Source organism: Melanerpes formicivorus, unplaced genomic scaffold, assembly GCF_026170545.1.
Source record: "Melanerpes formicivorus ecotype bairdi unplaced genomic scaffold, bMelFor1.0.p_v2 SCAF_2, whole genome shotgun sequence".
NCBI lineage: Eukaryota > Metazoa > Chordata > Aves > Piciformes > Picidae > Melanerpes > Melanerpes formicivorus.
In genome coordinates this window covers 28184323-28200566 of record NW_027142354.1, presented here as the reverse complement: position 1 = coordinate 28200566, position 16244 = coordinate 28184323, and the positions used below count along the sequence as shown (strand labels likewise).

At 40.5% G+C, this 16244-nt stretch overlaps 1 protein-coding gene across 3 annotated transcripts in view; it reads left to right on the top strand.

The window, feature by feature from the left end:
- PCNX2 (pecanex 2) overlaps window positions 1-16244 on the top strand; it is a 163457-nt gene that overhangs the window by 4893 nt on the left and 142320 nt on the right. For 2 of the 3 annotated variants that reach the window (XM_068154361.1, XM_068154380.1), the window contains exons 2-5: window positions 2858-3063; window positions 6049-6163; window positions 8419-8455; window positions 9349-10629. In XM_068154361.1, the coding sequence (XP_068010462.1) occupies window positions 2858-3063; window positions 6049-6163; window positions 8419-8455; window positions 9349-10629 (1639 nt within the window). Of the gene's footprint in view, window positions 1-2857; window positions 3064-6048; window positions 6164-6901; window positions 6930-8418; window positions 8456-9348; window positions 10630-16244 lie in introns of those variants that run through there. The other variant, XM_068154371.1, reaches the window with a different exon arrangement.

The following is a 16244-nucleotide window of genomic DNA, read 5'->3' as shown; positions in this document are numbered from 1 at the left end:
CAGCTTGAGACTGTGTCCTCTTGTTCTGGTGCTGGTTGCCTGGGAGAAGAGACCAACCCCCACTTGGCTACGATTTCCCTTCAGGTAGTTGTAGACAGCAATAAAGTCTCCTCTGAGCCTTCTCTTCTCCAGGCTAAGCAACTCCAGCTCCCTCAGCCTCTCCTCATAGGGCTTGTGCTCCAAACCCCTCCCCAGCTTTGTTGCCTTTCTCTGGACACGTTCCAGCAAGTCAACATCTCTCCTAAACTGAGTGGCCCAGAACTGGATACAGTACCCAAGGTGTGGCCTAACCAGTGTGGTGTACAGGAACAGAATGACCTTCCTGTTCCTGATGCAGGCCAGGATGCCATTTGCCTTCTTGGCTTCCTGGGCACACTGCTGGCTCATGTTAAGCCTACCATCGACCAGTACCCCCAGGTCCCTTTCTGCCTGGCCACTCTCCAGCCACTCTGACCCCAGCCTATAGCACTGCATGGGGTTCTTGTGGCCAATAATAGAACATTGCATATGAATCAGAGCAGTCATAAAAAAATGTTTGCCTGCAAATCTTCACACGCGCATCTTGAAGATGCAAAGTCTTACTAAGCCAAAAGCAGCAGCAGAATAACAAACCACTCGCTTGTAATGACACAGAAATGACTCAACATACTCATTTCAACATCAAGATAAATGTGGTGACTTGTTTTAGAGATGAACTAAGTGTGCCTTGTTCCTTTCCCTGCACCTGTATGGACAGTGTAGAATTATTTTCAGATTTGTAAATAAAGCAATCTTCTACATCCAGACATTCCTTGACCTGCAGTGCTGGTAGCTAAGATGATAGATTTAGACCCAAATGGAAGACTGTTTTAAAAAAATCAACTTCAGTAGGCTTTTAGCAGATCCTAACCATTGAAAATCTCTCTCTCTTCCCACCTTCTCCCCTCTGGCCTCTGAAAAATTATGCAGGGCTATAATAATGCTCTGTTTAAAAACAACAACAACAACAAAAATAGCCTGAGAAGAGATTAAAGTCATTGAGAATGTAACTACATCATAACAATATATAAGGGCGTTCCATTTTCATGACTATATTGCTAAAGGCTTTGAGGGTTTGGCCCTTTTTTTGTATCCATTTGTTTGTGTCCATTACTATGATTTGCCCTTTACTGTATGGATTTACTCATAAAAATGTTTGTGTATCATGTCTGTGAAAGAACTTTAGAGACTATATTTGAACTGCAATGAATTTCAATGACTGAGAAATGTGGTGCTCACATGAGCAAATAGAAAACAGAGCTGCAAATCAACAGTTATGGACTTCAGAAAAATAGTTCAGAGGCTGCCTCTCCAGCTGCATTTTATTCATTTGTTTTGTTCATTTGCTTGACAAGTCCAAATTAATTATTTAAAACACTTCAACAGTAAAGATACACAGGAATACGTTGTGTAGTGTTAGGAAAAGGAGATCAAACTACAGCATTTTGCTGTTAAATCATAACTGAAAAACAGTGAGATGAATTAGGAACTGGTTACAAAATAGAGTTCCAAGAGCAGTGATCAATGGTGCCAAGTCCAGCTGGAGAGCTGTAACTAGCAGAGTTCCCCCAGGGATCAGTGCTGGGCCCATTCCCGTTCAACACCTTCATCAATGACATTGATGAGGGGACAAACAGAGTGTCTCTTCAGCAAGTTTGCTGATGATACCAAACTGGGAGGCTTGGCTGATACACCTGAAGGCTGTGCAGCCATTCAGCAAGACTTGAACAGACTGGAGAGCTGGGCAGAGAGGAACCTAATGAGGTTGTCCATGTGACAGAATGTGCCCTTGTGGCCAAGAAGGCAAATGGTATCCTGGGGTGCATTAAGAGGAGTGTGTCCAGCAAATCGAGGGAGGTTCTCCTCCCTCTCTACTCTGCCCTTGTGAGACCTCACCTGAAATAGTGCATCCAGTTTTAGGCTCACCACTTCAGGAGTGGCAGGGATCTGCTGGAGAGAGTCCAAGAGAGCTACTAGGATGATTAAGGAACTGGAGCACATGCCCTATGAGGAGAGGGTGAGAGCCCTGGGGCTTTTTAGTCTGGAGAAGAGAAGACTGAGAGGAGATTTAATAAATGTTTATCAATATCTGAGGGCTGAGTGTCAAGAGGGAGGGGACAAGCTCTTCTCCATTGTACCCTGTGATAGGACAAGGGGTAATGGATATAAACTACAGCACAGGAGGTTCCACCTTAACATGAGGAGGAATATCTTTACTGTGAGGGTCATGGAGCACTGGAGCAGGCTCCCCAGAGATGTTGTGGAGACTCCTTCTCTGGAGACTTTCAAGACCCATATGGATGCACTCCTGTGTGACCTGTGCTAGATTCTCTGGTCCTGCTCTGGCAGGTAGGTTGGACTTGATGATCCTTGAAGGTCCCTTCCAATGCTTAACATCCTGTGATCCTATGATAAGATGATAGTTTTTCAGAAGGGGTTTCCTTTTTGGAAATAAATAATGTTCTGGTTTGTGTGTGTATTTTTATAAATTCATAGTTAAGGAAAGGTTGCAGCTGAATTATTCTGGCAGTGCAATATTTTAAGAGGTTTAACAATGTTTGTAAAGTTTACTGTTTTTGTTAGCAATTAAATAATACCCACAGCTAATCAAGAGAAAGCTCTTGTAAAATGGTTTGAAATTTGAACAAATTCTTAGACTATTTTGGGGAGTAGAATGCAAGTGTATTGTATGAAGATACTCTATTTGTTGTGGTTGTGAAACTCTGTAGAGGTACAAATAATAGACAATAAGGAATAAAAAGTTTGAAAATTACTTAGAAATTTGAGTAGCATCTTCTCAAAATAAACTGTGATGATTATGTCTTTATTTTTCCTCTAGGCTTTTCCAGCAAATGCAGTTACAGTTTTTGTGTACTGCAGCTTGGTGACAGTGTTCTTCACAGTAATAAAGGTGATCAGTTACCGTCTGCACCTTATGTTTGATAAAGGTGAAGTAATTCAACAAAAGCTCTCAAGAAAAAATGGAAAGCAATGTAAAGATACAGAGGTTCCAGAAGGAAACACAGTCGAGCCCTCAATTCATAGGTAAGGTGTTCACTGTGTGTCACTGGTACATTCTGTAAAAGGCATGAGTTTGCACCATGGTCCTTATATTTGTGAGGAATGGCACTTCTAACAACCTCCTTAGTGCTTTTATTTTCACTGGCTGCAAAATGTTTCTGTGGAAGCATGCGGAACTGCACCCAATTCAGAGGATTGGGTGGGCACAGTGAAGACAGTAGGAAGAGACCTTTCTAGAAGGTGCCAAAAGACCCTGGAGAAAACCTGGGAGAAATTTTCTGGGGAGGCCTTAAATGCTTGCTCTTTCTTCTCCCTTTCTGTGCTTATGTGCTGTGAAGAGGAGAGGAAGTGGCATGCACCTGTTGGCAGAGAAAATGCTTTAATACCACGGCTCCAAAAACCTGAGCTCATGTTGCCTTTGTGTGTTTGTAGTGCTTCTCTCTGGGATCAAACCTAGATGCATAAGTTGCTTTTCCCCTTTATATTTTATTGTGATTGCCTATGATGCTGCTGTGGTCCTGTTCATAAAGAAAGCTAGAACTGTCTTTATTTCTCAGGGGTGTTTGGTGGGTATTAACTGTCTCTCTGCTAAAAAGCCATGTACTGTGTCTTTGCTGTCTGCTTCCAGGCTGGAGTGGTAGTAAAGGTAAAGGTAATACTGGGCTGAAGACTTGTACTGACATTTTCCAGATTTGTGTATATATACTATATTCTATATATATATAAGTACTATATTCCACTGCACACTTTTGGCATAAATGGGAGATCTCTCTTCCTGTTTTTTTGATCTTGAGTCACACAAACAAATGAAGCTGGCAAGCCTCCATTGGTCTGAGGTGTTACAACCTATGTGAAAAATGCTGAAATAAGGTACATACAATAGTGATAGCATGGAAATGTCCAAATACAGCTTAAACTGAATAGGTTTGTTAGACTTCTTTAGATAGAGATGTCTATGTAAAAGAACTTACTCTGGATATTTTTTGGTGCATTTGCAGTTGGTACTGATAGCTTTGTGCAAGCTAAGTAGCACCAGAATTACTTGTATTTCTGTGCTACTGCACTTCTGTGTCTTTACGCATGCACATCCATGCCACATTCCTGGCAGCGACATTGCTGGGAGTGTCAAGGTCTGTTGAGACTCTTCTGAGAAATGCTTCTGAAGTGTGTCACTAACCATACCAAGAGACTTCCAGGCGCTATTTCTCTTTAGCTCTCATCTGCTCACAGAGCTACTTCCTATTTAAGAGGCTTCTTAGTTGTCCTAGCCCAGCTCAAATTTAAACAGAACCTTGGTGTTTTCCTTTTCACTGGCTAATGAAATGAATGCAAACTTTAATTACCCTGCTTTTGTTTTGACTCGGAAGTAGAGGTAAAATCACTGAAAACTTGTGTGTTAAATTGTGTAACTATTTCTCCTAGGAGGTCCTAGGCACAGAAGCCCATTGTTTAGTACTTGATCAGAAAATAAAGAACTTAGTCTTTTGACTAGATGTATGACAGAAATTTTTAAACAGATCCTGATGGTTGGCAGGTTGGTTGAGCAAGGTTTTGAAGCCAGTTAACTGCAGAAAAACCCAAACAACAAACCAACCTGCAGAAAGGTGAGGAAGACACCCAAGTAAATAATTTTATGGCTGCTATACACTAGAGTGATTTTTGTGTTTAATTTATTTTTTTTTCCTTTTTAATTTTTTTAACTGAACTTTGTTGTGTTATGCTTGAAAAAGAGAATGTGTGGATTCTCATTAGTGAAACTTGTCCAAAAATACTGGCTTATATCCATGGAAAGGCTGGTATAAAAGACACATTATAAGAGTTAGTGGATAATTGAATGCATTTACAAAGGAAGCAATCAACAACCTGCCTTAGAACATATGAAACTCCTAATGGATATACGTTTGCCTTGGCTAAAATCTGAGGAAGAACTTTATTTTGTGTTCTAATGGTTATATATGTTATATAATACGTTCTGTATCGCATCTCAAATAGTTGTTTAATGGGAGGTTTGTAAATAAAGGGGCAGTTTGACAAGGAGTATGTACACAAGGGTACAGTCAAAGGACATAAAAAGAAAAAATTGTATGAGGAGTAACATTTGCCTTAAGTCTAACGACAAGCCCCAAACAGCCTTTTGTACGAGTAAATAAATCTGTGTGCATGCCACAGAGTCTAAATGGCATTATATAGACATAAGGAGTTACCTTTACATTTCTCCTAGCAATGTTCTACTTCCTAAGACACCAAAATAATTTTGTACTGAGGAATTTGTAACTTTTTTTTCTTAGCAAGTTGTCCTGGGAGGAAGAGGTGCAAAAAGGGGATACAGTATTTTTCAGCCATGTGGTTTTAGCACATGGGGAAAACTGTGCTGGGCTGCTTCTTTCTACTCTGTTACTATTCCTCATCTTCCTCCCTAAACTCACTGTGATCACCTATGGTAAGAAGCATTGTGTCTTAGAGTGGCCAGAAAAAAATATTTTACCCCTCACAAAAATAGTAAAATAAAAACACTCCATGCAGAATTAGAAGTTTAAATGGGTACGCTATTTACAAATATTTACACTATGTACATGAATGCAAGACACCTGGGTTCACATTTCAGCTTACAACTAGTTCAGTAAGCCAAAAGCCTTCCAGCAACTCATGCTTCAATGCCCTCCCAGGCCTCCCACCCTTCCTCCCTAACCTCCCAAGCTCGGATGAATGGCTCCGATACAAAACTAGCTTTGCCACAACCAGGCCAGGCAGCAAACCTCCCCCCACACTGCAAGAGATAAGGATCCACACTTGGACGGGAGAGGCAGAAAAAAGTCCAGAAAAGGAGCCAAACGATCTGTGCACTCAGTTTATATAGCAGACACAGGGCTTGCGGGATAAAAGAACATAGCTTACGATTTCTGGCGTCTCTCTAGTTCCCGTGGAGGACTGTCAGGTCTCTGGTTCTTAAAGGTGTCTCGCCTTAACCCACAACACATTGCTTTATTTTTAATTTTGCTTCCTTTTCAGCAATAACACTGAGAATAATGGTGTCGGTGAGACCAACCAAAATGCCTCCACCCAAACAATCCATGACAGTTCAATGGTACAGACTCTCCACTTGCAGAACTCACCTGGAGCAATGGTTAGTATGTGATTTTTCTCTAATAGTGTCTTCACTTTGTGCCATCCACAGCTTACCACACAGAGTTTTATATTGCCAGGTATTGATCACTTGAACCATAGATCTGCCCTCCTGGGGAGGAAGGGTCATTCTGTGAATCTACTAGGTATACCAATAATGCTGTTAGTCAGCCTTCTCCTAAATGCTTGAGTTTGGAAAGCTGAAACTGGTATACATAATTCTGCACTTCTTAAGAGGAATATGTCTACCCTACAGATGTCAGCCAGCCTTTGTAAATCTTGCCAAGAGCAACTGAATTTGTGGCTGCTTTGAGAGAGGAGAGAGTCTAATGCAATTAAAGCAGCCTTTTACTGCCTCAGAAGAGGTCTGCTTCTGGAGCATTAGTAATTGAGTTAGCTTCGCATAACTAAAGTTAGCTTACAAAATGAACCAAACACACCTCGTATTTAAACAAAGCATAAACTCCTTTATTTAAATCTAGGAGCTGTATATGTGAGGTTAATAAGACGTGCACATTTCATGCCATTGTTTGTTCTTTCTAAATTAAGTGTACGAAGTGATGAAGGGGATGTATGTAGATTACATTATAGAAGAAAAAATAGGATATGCTCGTGAGAAGGTTGAAAAGTTAAGTACTCAAGAAACAGAGTAATACTGTCTGTGTAATCTTAAGATACTCCCTGTGCACGCTGTGATAAAAATGTTTAATTGTGTGATCCCATGCTATTTTTCCTACAGGAGTCCTGCCTCAGTCAGTGCAGAGATGGTTAGTGATCTCTGAATAAGTAGCTATGTGATACTTCATTTTGTCTTCATATTCCTCCACCCCTACCCCATGTCCCTATTTACTGTAAACTATTCAAATCCCAGTCTCAATCAGAAATACTTCCTTATTTCCTGGAGTGTTTTTACCTTTTTGTTACATCTGTATGATCACAGACTTCAACAGTTTTTTTTTATGAAGTAAAATATTTTTTCACCCTGTTTCTGTCCTCATCCCCGGTATTCTGGTATTTGTCCATTCTGCAAACCCATTTCTTCTTGGGATCTCATCCATGTGTCCCACTCCCAAACATGTAGATTGGGTCATGTCAAATTTTAGTCTTCTGTCATTGCTGCTAGGATGCCACCATGAAATTTTAGGAGGTTGTGATTATTTTGCCCTAGTTTTTGTGCCAGTCAGTTAGAACAGAGCCAATTTAATTTTTTTCCAGTAATTGGTTTTATCACCTATGCACTTAGGCTGTTGAATTTAGAGACCAGAAGTATTCCTCTGGACTACTGTGCTTAGTTTTCAGCTCTCTAGTGAGTTCCCACAGACGTTGACCTGCTGATGAGAATCCAGCACAGGCCACTGAGGTGGTTGAGGAGTAAGGCACACGATGTATGAGGACAGGCAGATGGGATATTTCAGCCGTTGTAAGGCTAAAACCTTTTGCACGACCAGAAGAGCTTACTGCTGTCATCAGCTTCCTAGTGGTAAGACAAAGAGAAGATTGAGTATTCTCTTCTCAGAGGTGTCCAGTGACAGAGTAAGAGGCAGTGGGTGCAAATTTCAGCCATGGAAAGCTACAGCTAGGTGTTAGATTTAGTGATTTTTTTTTTTTTGGTGTGTGGTTTGTTTGTTGGGTTTTTAGGTCATCTTTTTTGTTTGTTGTTTGTTTCTTTGTGTTTTTGGGGGGTTGGGTTTTTAACTCTACCAAGAGGGTAGTCAAGTAGTGGAAGAGGTTATCCAGAGAGGTTGTGAAAATATCCATCTTTGGAGGTATTCAAAGGTCTGCCAGAGATGGCCCTGAGTACCCTGTTCTAACTGTAACTGCTTTGAGTGTGTGTGATGGAGGGGATTTGAAATAAATGATCTCCAAAGCTTCCCTGCAGTGAGAATGATTCTATGATAATTGATTCTATTTTTCCATTGAGAAATTATTGACAAGTATTGATGCCAGACTTTTTGTTTCAGCACTTTGAAAAAATATGTAAAACATATGTAAAACAAAATCTTATCTTTTATTTTGTCCCCCCAAACATCACACACAATTGCAGTGATGCGATTTGGAGCATGACTGTTCTACAACCATATCCCTCACCCACCCCTTGCATCTTGTTCAAGGTACATGTCCAAATTTCAGTGATATTAAACAACTTAACAATGTTGTAATTAACCTTTGATGAGATTGCTGTGGCATTGATAGATGCTTTTTCCAGAAGAACTTAATAAATGCTCATGCTAATTTTGTGTGTGTGTTTGTTTTTAGGAGCTACCAACCCGGGAAACTATTGAAGATCTCAGAGGTATCCTAAAGGCTTTATATCTCTTTAAGCATTTGCTTAATCATTGCTTGCTACAAAAAAAAAAGGGGCACAGATGACCCCATGGCAGGTTTTGGTGTGCATAATGTTAGGAGCTGGATGGAATAAAATCTTAGGGGAATTTTAACAGACTAAGCTTTCTCAGCTGTCACCCAAGATGTTTAGGATGTAGCTTTTGGAGAGCTGCAAGTAGCTCTTCTAATTTTGACATGAGGAGATGAAAGAGCTTTCTCCCACAGTCTTGGGAAACTCTGTGCTTTTGTAAAGTGTTAAACCAGGAATCCGATGTTCAGGTTACACCTTAAAACCCTTAAACGTTTTCTGACTGCAGACTTGTGATGAGATATTGACCTTTAGCTTTGTAGCATATACTCCAGCATACCTTGCTCTTTGCATACAGTTTCAATGCTTGAGATGCCTCAATATGTTTTAGTTTATTTCCTCTTTGTTAAGGTTAATCACCATATAAATAACTCCACTTAAGAAACTGCACAAAGTGATGTAACAAATTTCTGCCATGCTGGCTTACTGTTTCTTTCATCTTTCCCTAAGTGGGGATTATTCTGTAAAATATTGTAGTTTTGATATTAGATGTTTCTTGAGGCATGTTGATTATTTAAATAAATAGACACGCTTCTATTCCTGTCCTGAAAGGATTCCAGCTTGCTTTTGTAGTATTTCACATGTAGCTAATAAAGATCCTTGTCTAGGAATGGTTTTAATCGGCTACATCATCATTTGCTTAATTTGTTTTACTCTGAATCACATTTTGCTAGTTAAAGATCATATCAAGTTAATGCATAGTGTTCATGTTTGTGAAACCTAAATCTTACAATCTATATAATATATATGTTTTTTTTTGTTTGTTTGAATAGGTGTTACAGTATTAGAAGACCAGACTGCACCACTGGTTTCACCTACCTCACCCTGTGTTAAAGCAGATACATTACTTTTTTCTACAGCCTCTGCTTCAAGTGCCACCACATCAGCAATAGTGACAAAACCAGCTATAGAAACACTTTCTGGTAATGGAATAACTGAAAAAGGAGGGAACAGACAGCTGTGTGGACAGCATGGATCCCAGGACATTCTTGTGAAAACAGATGTAGCTAAAAACATCTCCAATATTTCTTCATCACAAGGTGATATTTTAAGAACTGGAGTTTCTTCAGAGCCATGGAACAGTGAAAATTCAGTTATTTCAGACCATTTGAGTAATCCTAAAAGCTACAAAAGAGAGAAATTGTCAGATGGATCACCACAGACAGGCTTTACCACTAACTGCCCACAGTGCAACGCCATTGCAACCAAAGACCCTGAGAACATGGACAGTTCTTGCAGTGCTGGTAATACCAATGAGGACCTCGATTGCTCAGACAGCGAGACTACTGTTGCAGTTGTGGACAACTCTCTTCCTGTAGACCAGCTGTGTGAGCCCATTAAAATTGTCATCACAATGAGCACCACGCCAAACACCACCTTCAGTGACCTAGCAGGCTCTGTCCACCTGAAGGCTCTGGGAACTGAGAGACCAGGCCTTGAGTCTGGTGTAGTTCCAGCAGGTTGGCCAAGTCAGCAAACTAATGAACAGCTCAGAATCCCTGTTATCACTGTTGACCTGTCTGATGATACTAAATGTAAGACTTGCCCAGAAGTTAGTGAAAGTGAAAGAACTCCAGAAATCTTAAAGGCAGAGCTGTCATCCAACCAGTGCTCTGGCTATGAATCAGGTGATGCAGTCAAGGAGCAGAGCAACCCAGCGCATACTTCTTTGGAAACTAATACTTGTTCAGATCCAAATCAAGAAAATGCTTCTGGAAATGTTCAGACTGTGGATTTGACATATAAAGAAGACCTGCAAAACTTAGACCCACAGTCCTGTAGAACTGCTCATGAAAAGAGGCACATGCGGGTGCTGAGCGTAGACAGTGGGACAGATGTGCTCCTAAGTAAGAACTTCACGGATGCATCTGACAAAGAAAAGACCTTGCCAACTTCCAAATCAGATCTAGAAGCTAAAGAAGGACAGATGCCAAATGAATCTAACTTTCTAGAGTTTGTCTCCCTCCTGGAATCCATTAATACCTCAAAGATGAAGGCATCTAATCAATCTGCTGTCAAAATGGAAGCAACAAAGGAAAATATACATGTTGGAGGTATGATGAGTGGTTTACTTCTGGAACAAAGTTGTTGTGACTAGTTACATTATTTATAGCAGCTTACCCTGAGATCTGCAGTAGTAGGACAAATTCCTGGAGATCTGCTTGTGTTAATAGGGCCAGGGAAGGGCTGGGCTTGGTGGGACAAGGTGATTCAGTTCTTTGAATATTTTTGTTTTCTTAAAGATTTTCCTTTGGACACCCAGTAGGTGTCTGGTATGTGTCTAGTATTCTATACTAGAACAAAATGCATGTAGTGAGCATGCACTGTTGGAATACCAAAAACATCTTACAAAAAAGTGTATAACTACAGTGTTACACCTGACCTTGTCCATCTTACCAGGTTCATGTTGAAGACTTGTCTGTGTGTGTCTGTGAGTATGACAAAAGCTGGAATCATCACTGGTGATGGTTCAACTTTTAGCTGACATCTCTGTTCACAAACACACGCTCTTAAATTTCCTGCACAGTTGTGAGCTGGTTTATGACTTTTTAAAAGTTTTTTTTTAAATGAACAATAATTCTATTTGTTCTCAATAGGTGGGAGGGTTCTTTTGTTTTGCTTTGTTTTAGTTCCTTTAAAATATTTGGCCTTTAAGGATGAAAGTTTGGTGGCTGCTTACGTTGAGAACCCTCAGCATTTTAATGAAAAATGGTCTCTTCTCATGCAAATTCCTATTTGATGTAAAGGGCTTTTATTTCAAACAACAACAACAGAAATCTCAGCTATTTTCAAAACATGTATGCAATTCAATTTATAGTTCTTACACATAAAAATCTGGTTTTAAGCTGTCACCTAACTCTTTGACCTCTTTCTGTTAGGGATTCACGTTGGTAGTGTCTTTAGCAGCTCTCTGGGCAAAACTAGCAGGACTGTTTCATGAGCATGTAAGGTACAGTGCAGTGAGAGCAGATGCAATCTCAGGGCACTTGCCTAGTGGTTGGTTCAGTTGTTTTAGAAGGTCTGGGCCAAAGTTTCTTCTCCATCTCCAAAATATTTGGTTTACTTTAGATCCTATTATAAGCTATTCTAAAAAGTATGAGAGGTTGGAATCTCAATGCCTATTTTGCATGGAGCTTGGCACTCCTGTTTTACTATGGTGTCCCTATTCATGGACAGGCTCTAGGGAGTCTGTTCGCAGACTCATTTCTGCAAGAACCTTTCACTAGATGAAAAAGACTCATGATTTAAAAGTTTGTTAGGTATTTAAAAAGCAAATTTGAAATTCATACTCTTACCTTGTTAAAATAAAATTAAGTACATCTGTCTTCTTGATGTGTCATTTTCTTGTAAATTCCATTCATCTTTCATTTTGCCTGCTTTTTCCTCTTATCTGTCATGTCCAGTGCATTAGACACTTGCTCTATCTTTTGCTTGTATTAATTTTTTCCTTCTACTTTATATTTCTAGTTCTGTGCCTTCCTTTCCCCATTGATCCCTTCGGTCTAGCCACTCTTCTTCTGTGCAATCTCCTTATTTGCCCTCCTCTTCATTCTGCTTCTCCCTTATCTTTCCCTCTATCCTTCCTAGCAATTCACACTTGCTTTTCTAGGCTTCTCTACTCTCTTGAGCTCACCTGAAGCCATGGCCTCCCCACAGCTTGCATTCACTTCTGTACTTGTCCTCCTCACTATTCCCTACTGAAATTTTGCTGCTTCTAGGCCTGGTGCCACAATTCTGGTCTATCTTACCCATCTTGTTCTGCAGAGTAGTTTTTCTGTCCTGCTTGGAGTTTATCAACCTGTCTGGCTGACTTCAGTCTGTGATCTGTGGTTACCTAAGATGTGTGCTGAGCAAGCCCTGCTTTTTACTGGAGCTTGCTCAGCTGATCTCCTGCTGAGTCCAGGAAGCCCTGTCAGGTACCCAGGATGCAGGGAGTCAGGTGTGGGGTCACCTCCGTGTGCAACAGCATGCAACAATATGAGGGTTGCAGCAAGCAGATTACAATTTTTGTCATTCCTCAGTTATAAAAATTGAGTGTTTACACAATAATTTGACTTCTATGTGATGTAACACAAACAGCTAATGTGCAGCTAATGCGGAAAGGACTTTCAGCCAAGTAACCTAAGGGAGTGTGAATAGCAAAGATTGCCACATAAAAGAATCTGATTCCACAGTGACCAAAAAAACCCACACCCAAACAAAAAACCCACCACAACAACAAACAAACAAACAACAGCAACAACAACAACAAAACCCCCAAACCAACAAGAAAACCAAACAAACATCAACAACAACAAAACCCACAAAAAACCCCAAACCAAAACCAACCCCAACACTTCAGCAGTATGTGTAGATACTGTGCTTTATTTCTGGTAAATGAGATTCTTTTTTGTGGACTCCAAGATCCTGAGAAAATGAGGGAATTCTGCTCTTCCCTCCAGCTAAGCTGTTACTTAAAGCAGACTGAACTGAATTTCTTGCTTTGCTGTTTTCTTAAGTCTGGATGCTTGTGAGATGGTGAGGTTTAGCTGCATACACATATAATATAAGGGGTTGGACTAGATGACCTTTAGAGGTCCCTTCCAACCCAAAGCCTTCTATAATTAAGCATCTCTGCTCATTTCTGGTGTGGGCTCTGAGTGTCACACTGAAGAAGGAGCAGAGCCAGGAAGAGAGGTGCCCTGCCGGAGCAGAGATGGTGGCTCTGACTTCTGTTAGTGGCACCTCAGATGGGTTCTATGGGAAAAATGAGAGTCAATCTGAACTTTTAACTATGGAGAGGTAGTTCAAAGGCAGTTATTTTTAAGAGCAAGTAGGCTTTGTTTTCTATCCCAGTCAGAATGTGTTGTTTGCTAAAATAAATTACTGTAATTACTGGTAGCTTCCCCACAATAAGGCTGAATTTTAGGAATGAGAAAGCCTCTAATTTGTTTACAGCCTTACAATTATAAGTATGCTTTAACAAAACAGCATCTTGGAACAGATCTGAGTGAACAGTATTCCCACATTGAAGAGGTTGTTCAAAAAAAAAGCTGTGTGTATGTGGAGAATACAAAGCAAGTCAAGCTATGTGCAAGTTGTTTTGAGGGAAGAGGTTAGTTGTGTTTGGTTTTTTGTTATTTTAACTTTACAAATTGCCCTACTGGCAAAAGCGAATCATAGATGCTTGGTCCAAAAGAGCATGAAATGCTCTCCACAAAGATGTTTGTTAGGCAGTGTGAGAAACTTGCTAGATTCCTGGAAAGCCAGACGATCAGAGCTGTGTGTAAGAGAGCTGCCATTTTGCATAATTTGGTGAAGGAAAGGAAATGTGCTCCTCAGGGCAGTCTTGCAAGTGCATGAATGCCATGTGTTGGTCTTTGTTAAAATGGTGCTCCCTCAGAACTTGTGAGTTCTCTGGACATGGAAGAGATTGCCCTGACTCCATAAGCTTGTGCCAATAGACAGTAAACTGCAGCACAAGAAAATTAAAGCTTTGCTTTATGCTACCAAAGATGCTAGATATAACACGTTAAAATACAGGGCAGAAAAAAGCTGTCTAAGAGCTCTTGTGTTGCCACTCCATCTCTTCTAAAGCGTGAGAAAGTACTACTGACACTGTTGCTAAAAATTACTTGAAGGCCAGTTTCCTTTCAGTTGTGAATCAAAAATGCGCAATCCATGTAATGAAAGCCTGTTGAAGGGAAGCTGCAAATTTTCTTCAGACTTCAAGTAGTGTAAGGAAAAGCTACTTTGAATCCATCTGACATCCCTGGAGTAGAGTAAGAGCAGATGTGCATCAGATTTATGCAGGGCAAAACCTCATGTATATCCCCTCTGACATAGCTGGCATGTAATCTAGGACAGGCAATGTTATCACCCAGGGAGCAAAGCTTACCATGGGAGTTATGGGGACTGGCATGGGAGAACCTCAACTGGGATTACATGGCCTGAATTTAGATGTTTTGCAGACTCATTTTAGAAAAGGTACTCATTATTCTGGGCAGTGCACAAACCACAATCTCAAGTGAGTTCTTCTGGATCCCAAACAATTATCCTTCTATAAAAAAATAAGACATACTCCTATGCTTATTTTTAGGCCCCTCAGTTTTTTCCCCTGTGCATGAGGAAAAGTGCTGTTGTCTGTCATATAATCATGGGGAAGAGGGATCTTGTGCATTGAGTCACCAGCTCAAATGTCAGCTGTGGTGGGAGGCAACAGCAGGGGAGTTTGCTCTCAGGCAAGTAGCACCTAAGACACAAAGCCTTGTCAGGTGCTAGATCTTCTCTTGGAGCAGCTGTGTGCTGTCCCTGACTCATGCCAGGGAGGGTCCATATAGCATTTGATGCTGCTCTTTGCGTGGGGAGGAAATGGGGTGCACAAATCAGTTCTCTGAGCCTGATACTTGATATATAAGATGTTTCTGCTAAAAAAGTTGGTGAAGAAAGGGTTGGGAATGTTCTCCTGAGATATGATGGGAAGGTTTGGCACTTGTTGAGCTTTTGTTTTATGCTGGTACTGACAAGCATGGAGTGATTTGAAACCATTATCCCTGCAGCCAAATGGGCAATAAAGCACATTTTAAAGTGAAACTTTGTATTTTAGAGTGTAGTGTTGTGGAAGGAAGTAGCTTCTGTAGGAGAGCAATTAATGAACAGAAGGGACTCAACCTTAATTAGCTTAATTCTACTTGACCAGATTTCAAACCAGATGGCATTAGAAATTATGACAACAGTGACATTTTAACTCACAGGGCTGAGTTATAGGTTGACATAGAGATATACAAGTAAAAGATGAAGAAGAACATCTGGAAGCCTCTGGAGATAGTAAGAAGTATTCTGGAGAAAAATTATGGAGTAATAAAGTTTAATTCTATTTACCTAGTAACAAGGCAACATTAAAGTAGAAATACGCTGACGGTTATTACAGTTACTATATGTAGAAAGGCTGCTCCATTTCAACTGTAAAACTGTTGTTAACCTCCTTGCATTGTGGATCAAAGGCTCATCTACAAGATGGTTTGGGATACCTGAAATCCCTTTCACAAATGAAAAAGTTACATGAGAAAGGAAGTTTTGGTTGTGTAACTGCATTTAAATTGGGATCTCATTAGTCAGAACGGGGATGTTACGTTTATTTAAATATTGCTGTTACTGCTGTTTGAACTCTAGTGCAGATAAAAATGTTCACAGCAAGTGTCTTATACCCATATGGAATACATGTTTATCTTGGTAACTATTTTGCCATAATAACTAAAGGATATCTCATGTGCTTTACCAAAAAATAAGTGTAGATCAAAAGTTGATTGTTTGTGCAGGACTTCTGAATCACCTTTCCCTAAGCCTAACTTGGCTGTGAATCCTGACAGTTATGCCTCACATACTTGAGTCATGTGGCATGTAATTTTGAGATAAATTATGAAGTTAATTGCAGAGCCTGGGTCTGAGTTGGGACATCTGCATGGTCAGCCTTGTGTATGCCAGAGATAGGTGGAGCAGCAGATCAAGAGAGGTGATTCTGCCACTTTTCTCTAGTAAGACCTTACCTGGAGTACTGTGTCCAGCTCTGGAGCACTCAGCACAGGAAGGACATGGACCTGATGGAGTAGGTCCAAAGGAGGGCCACAAAAATAATCAGGGGCTGGAGCACTTCTGTTAGGACAGGCTGAGAGAGCTGGGGTTGTTCAGC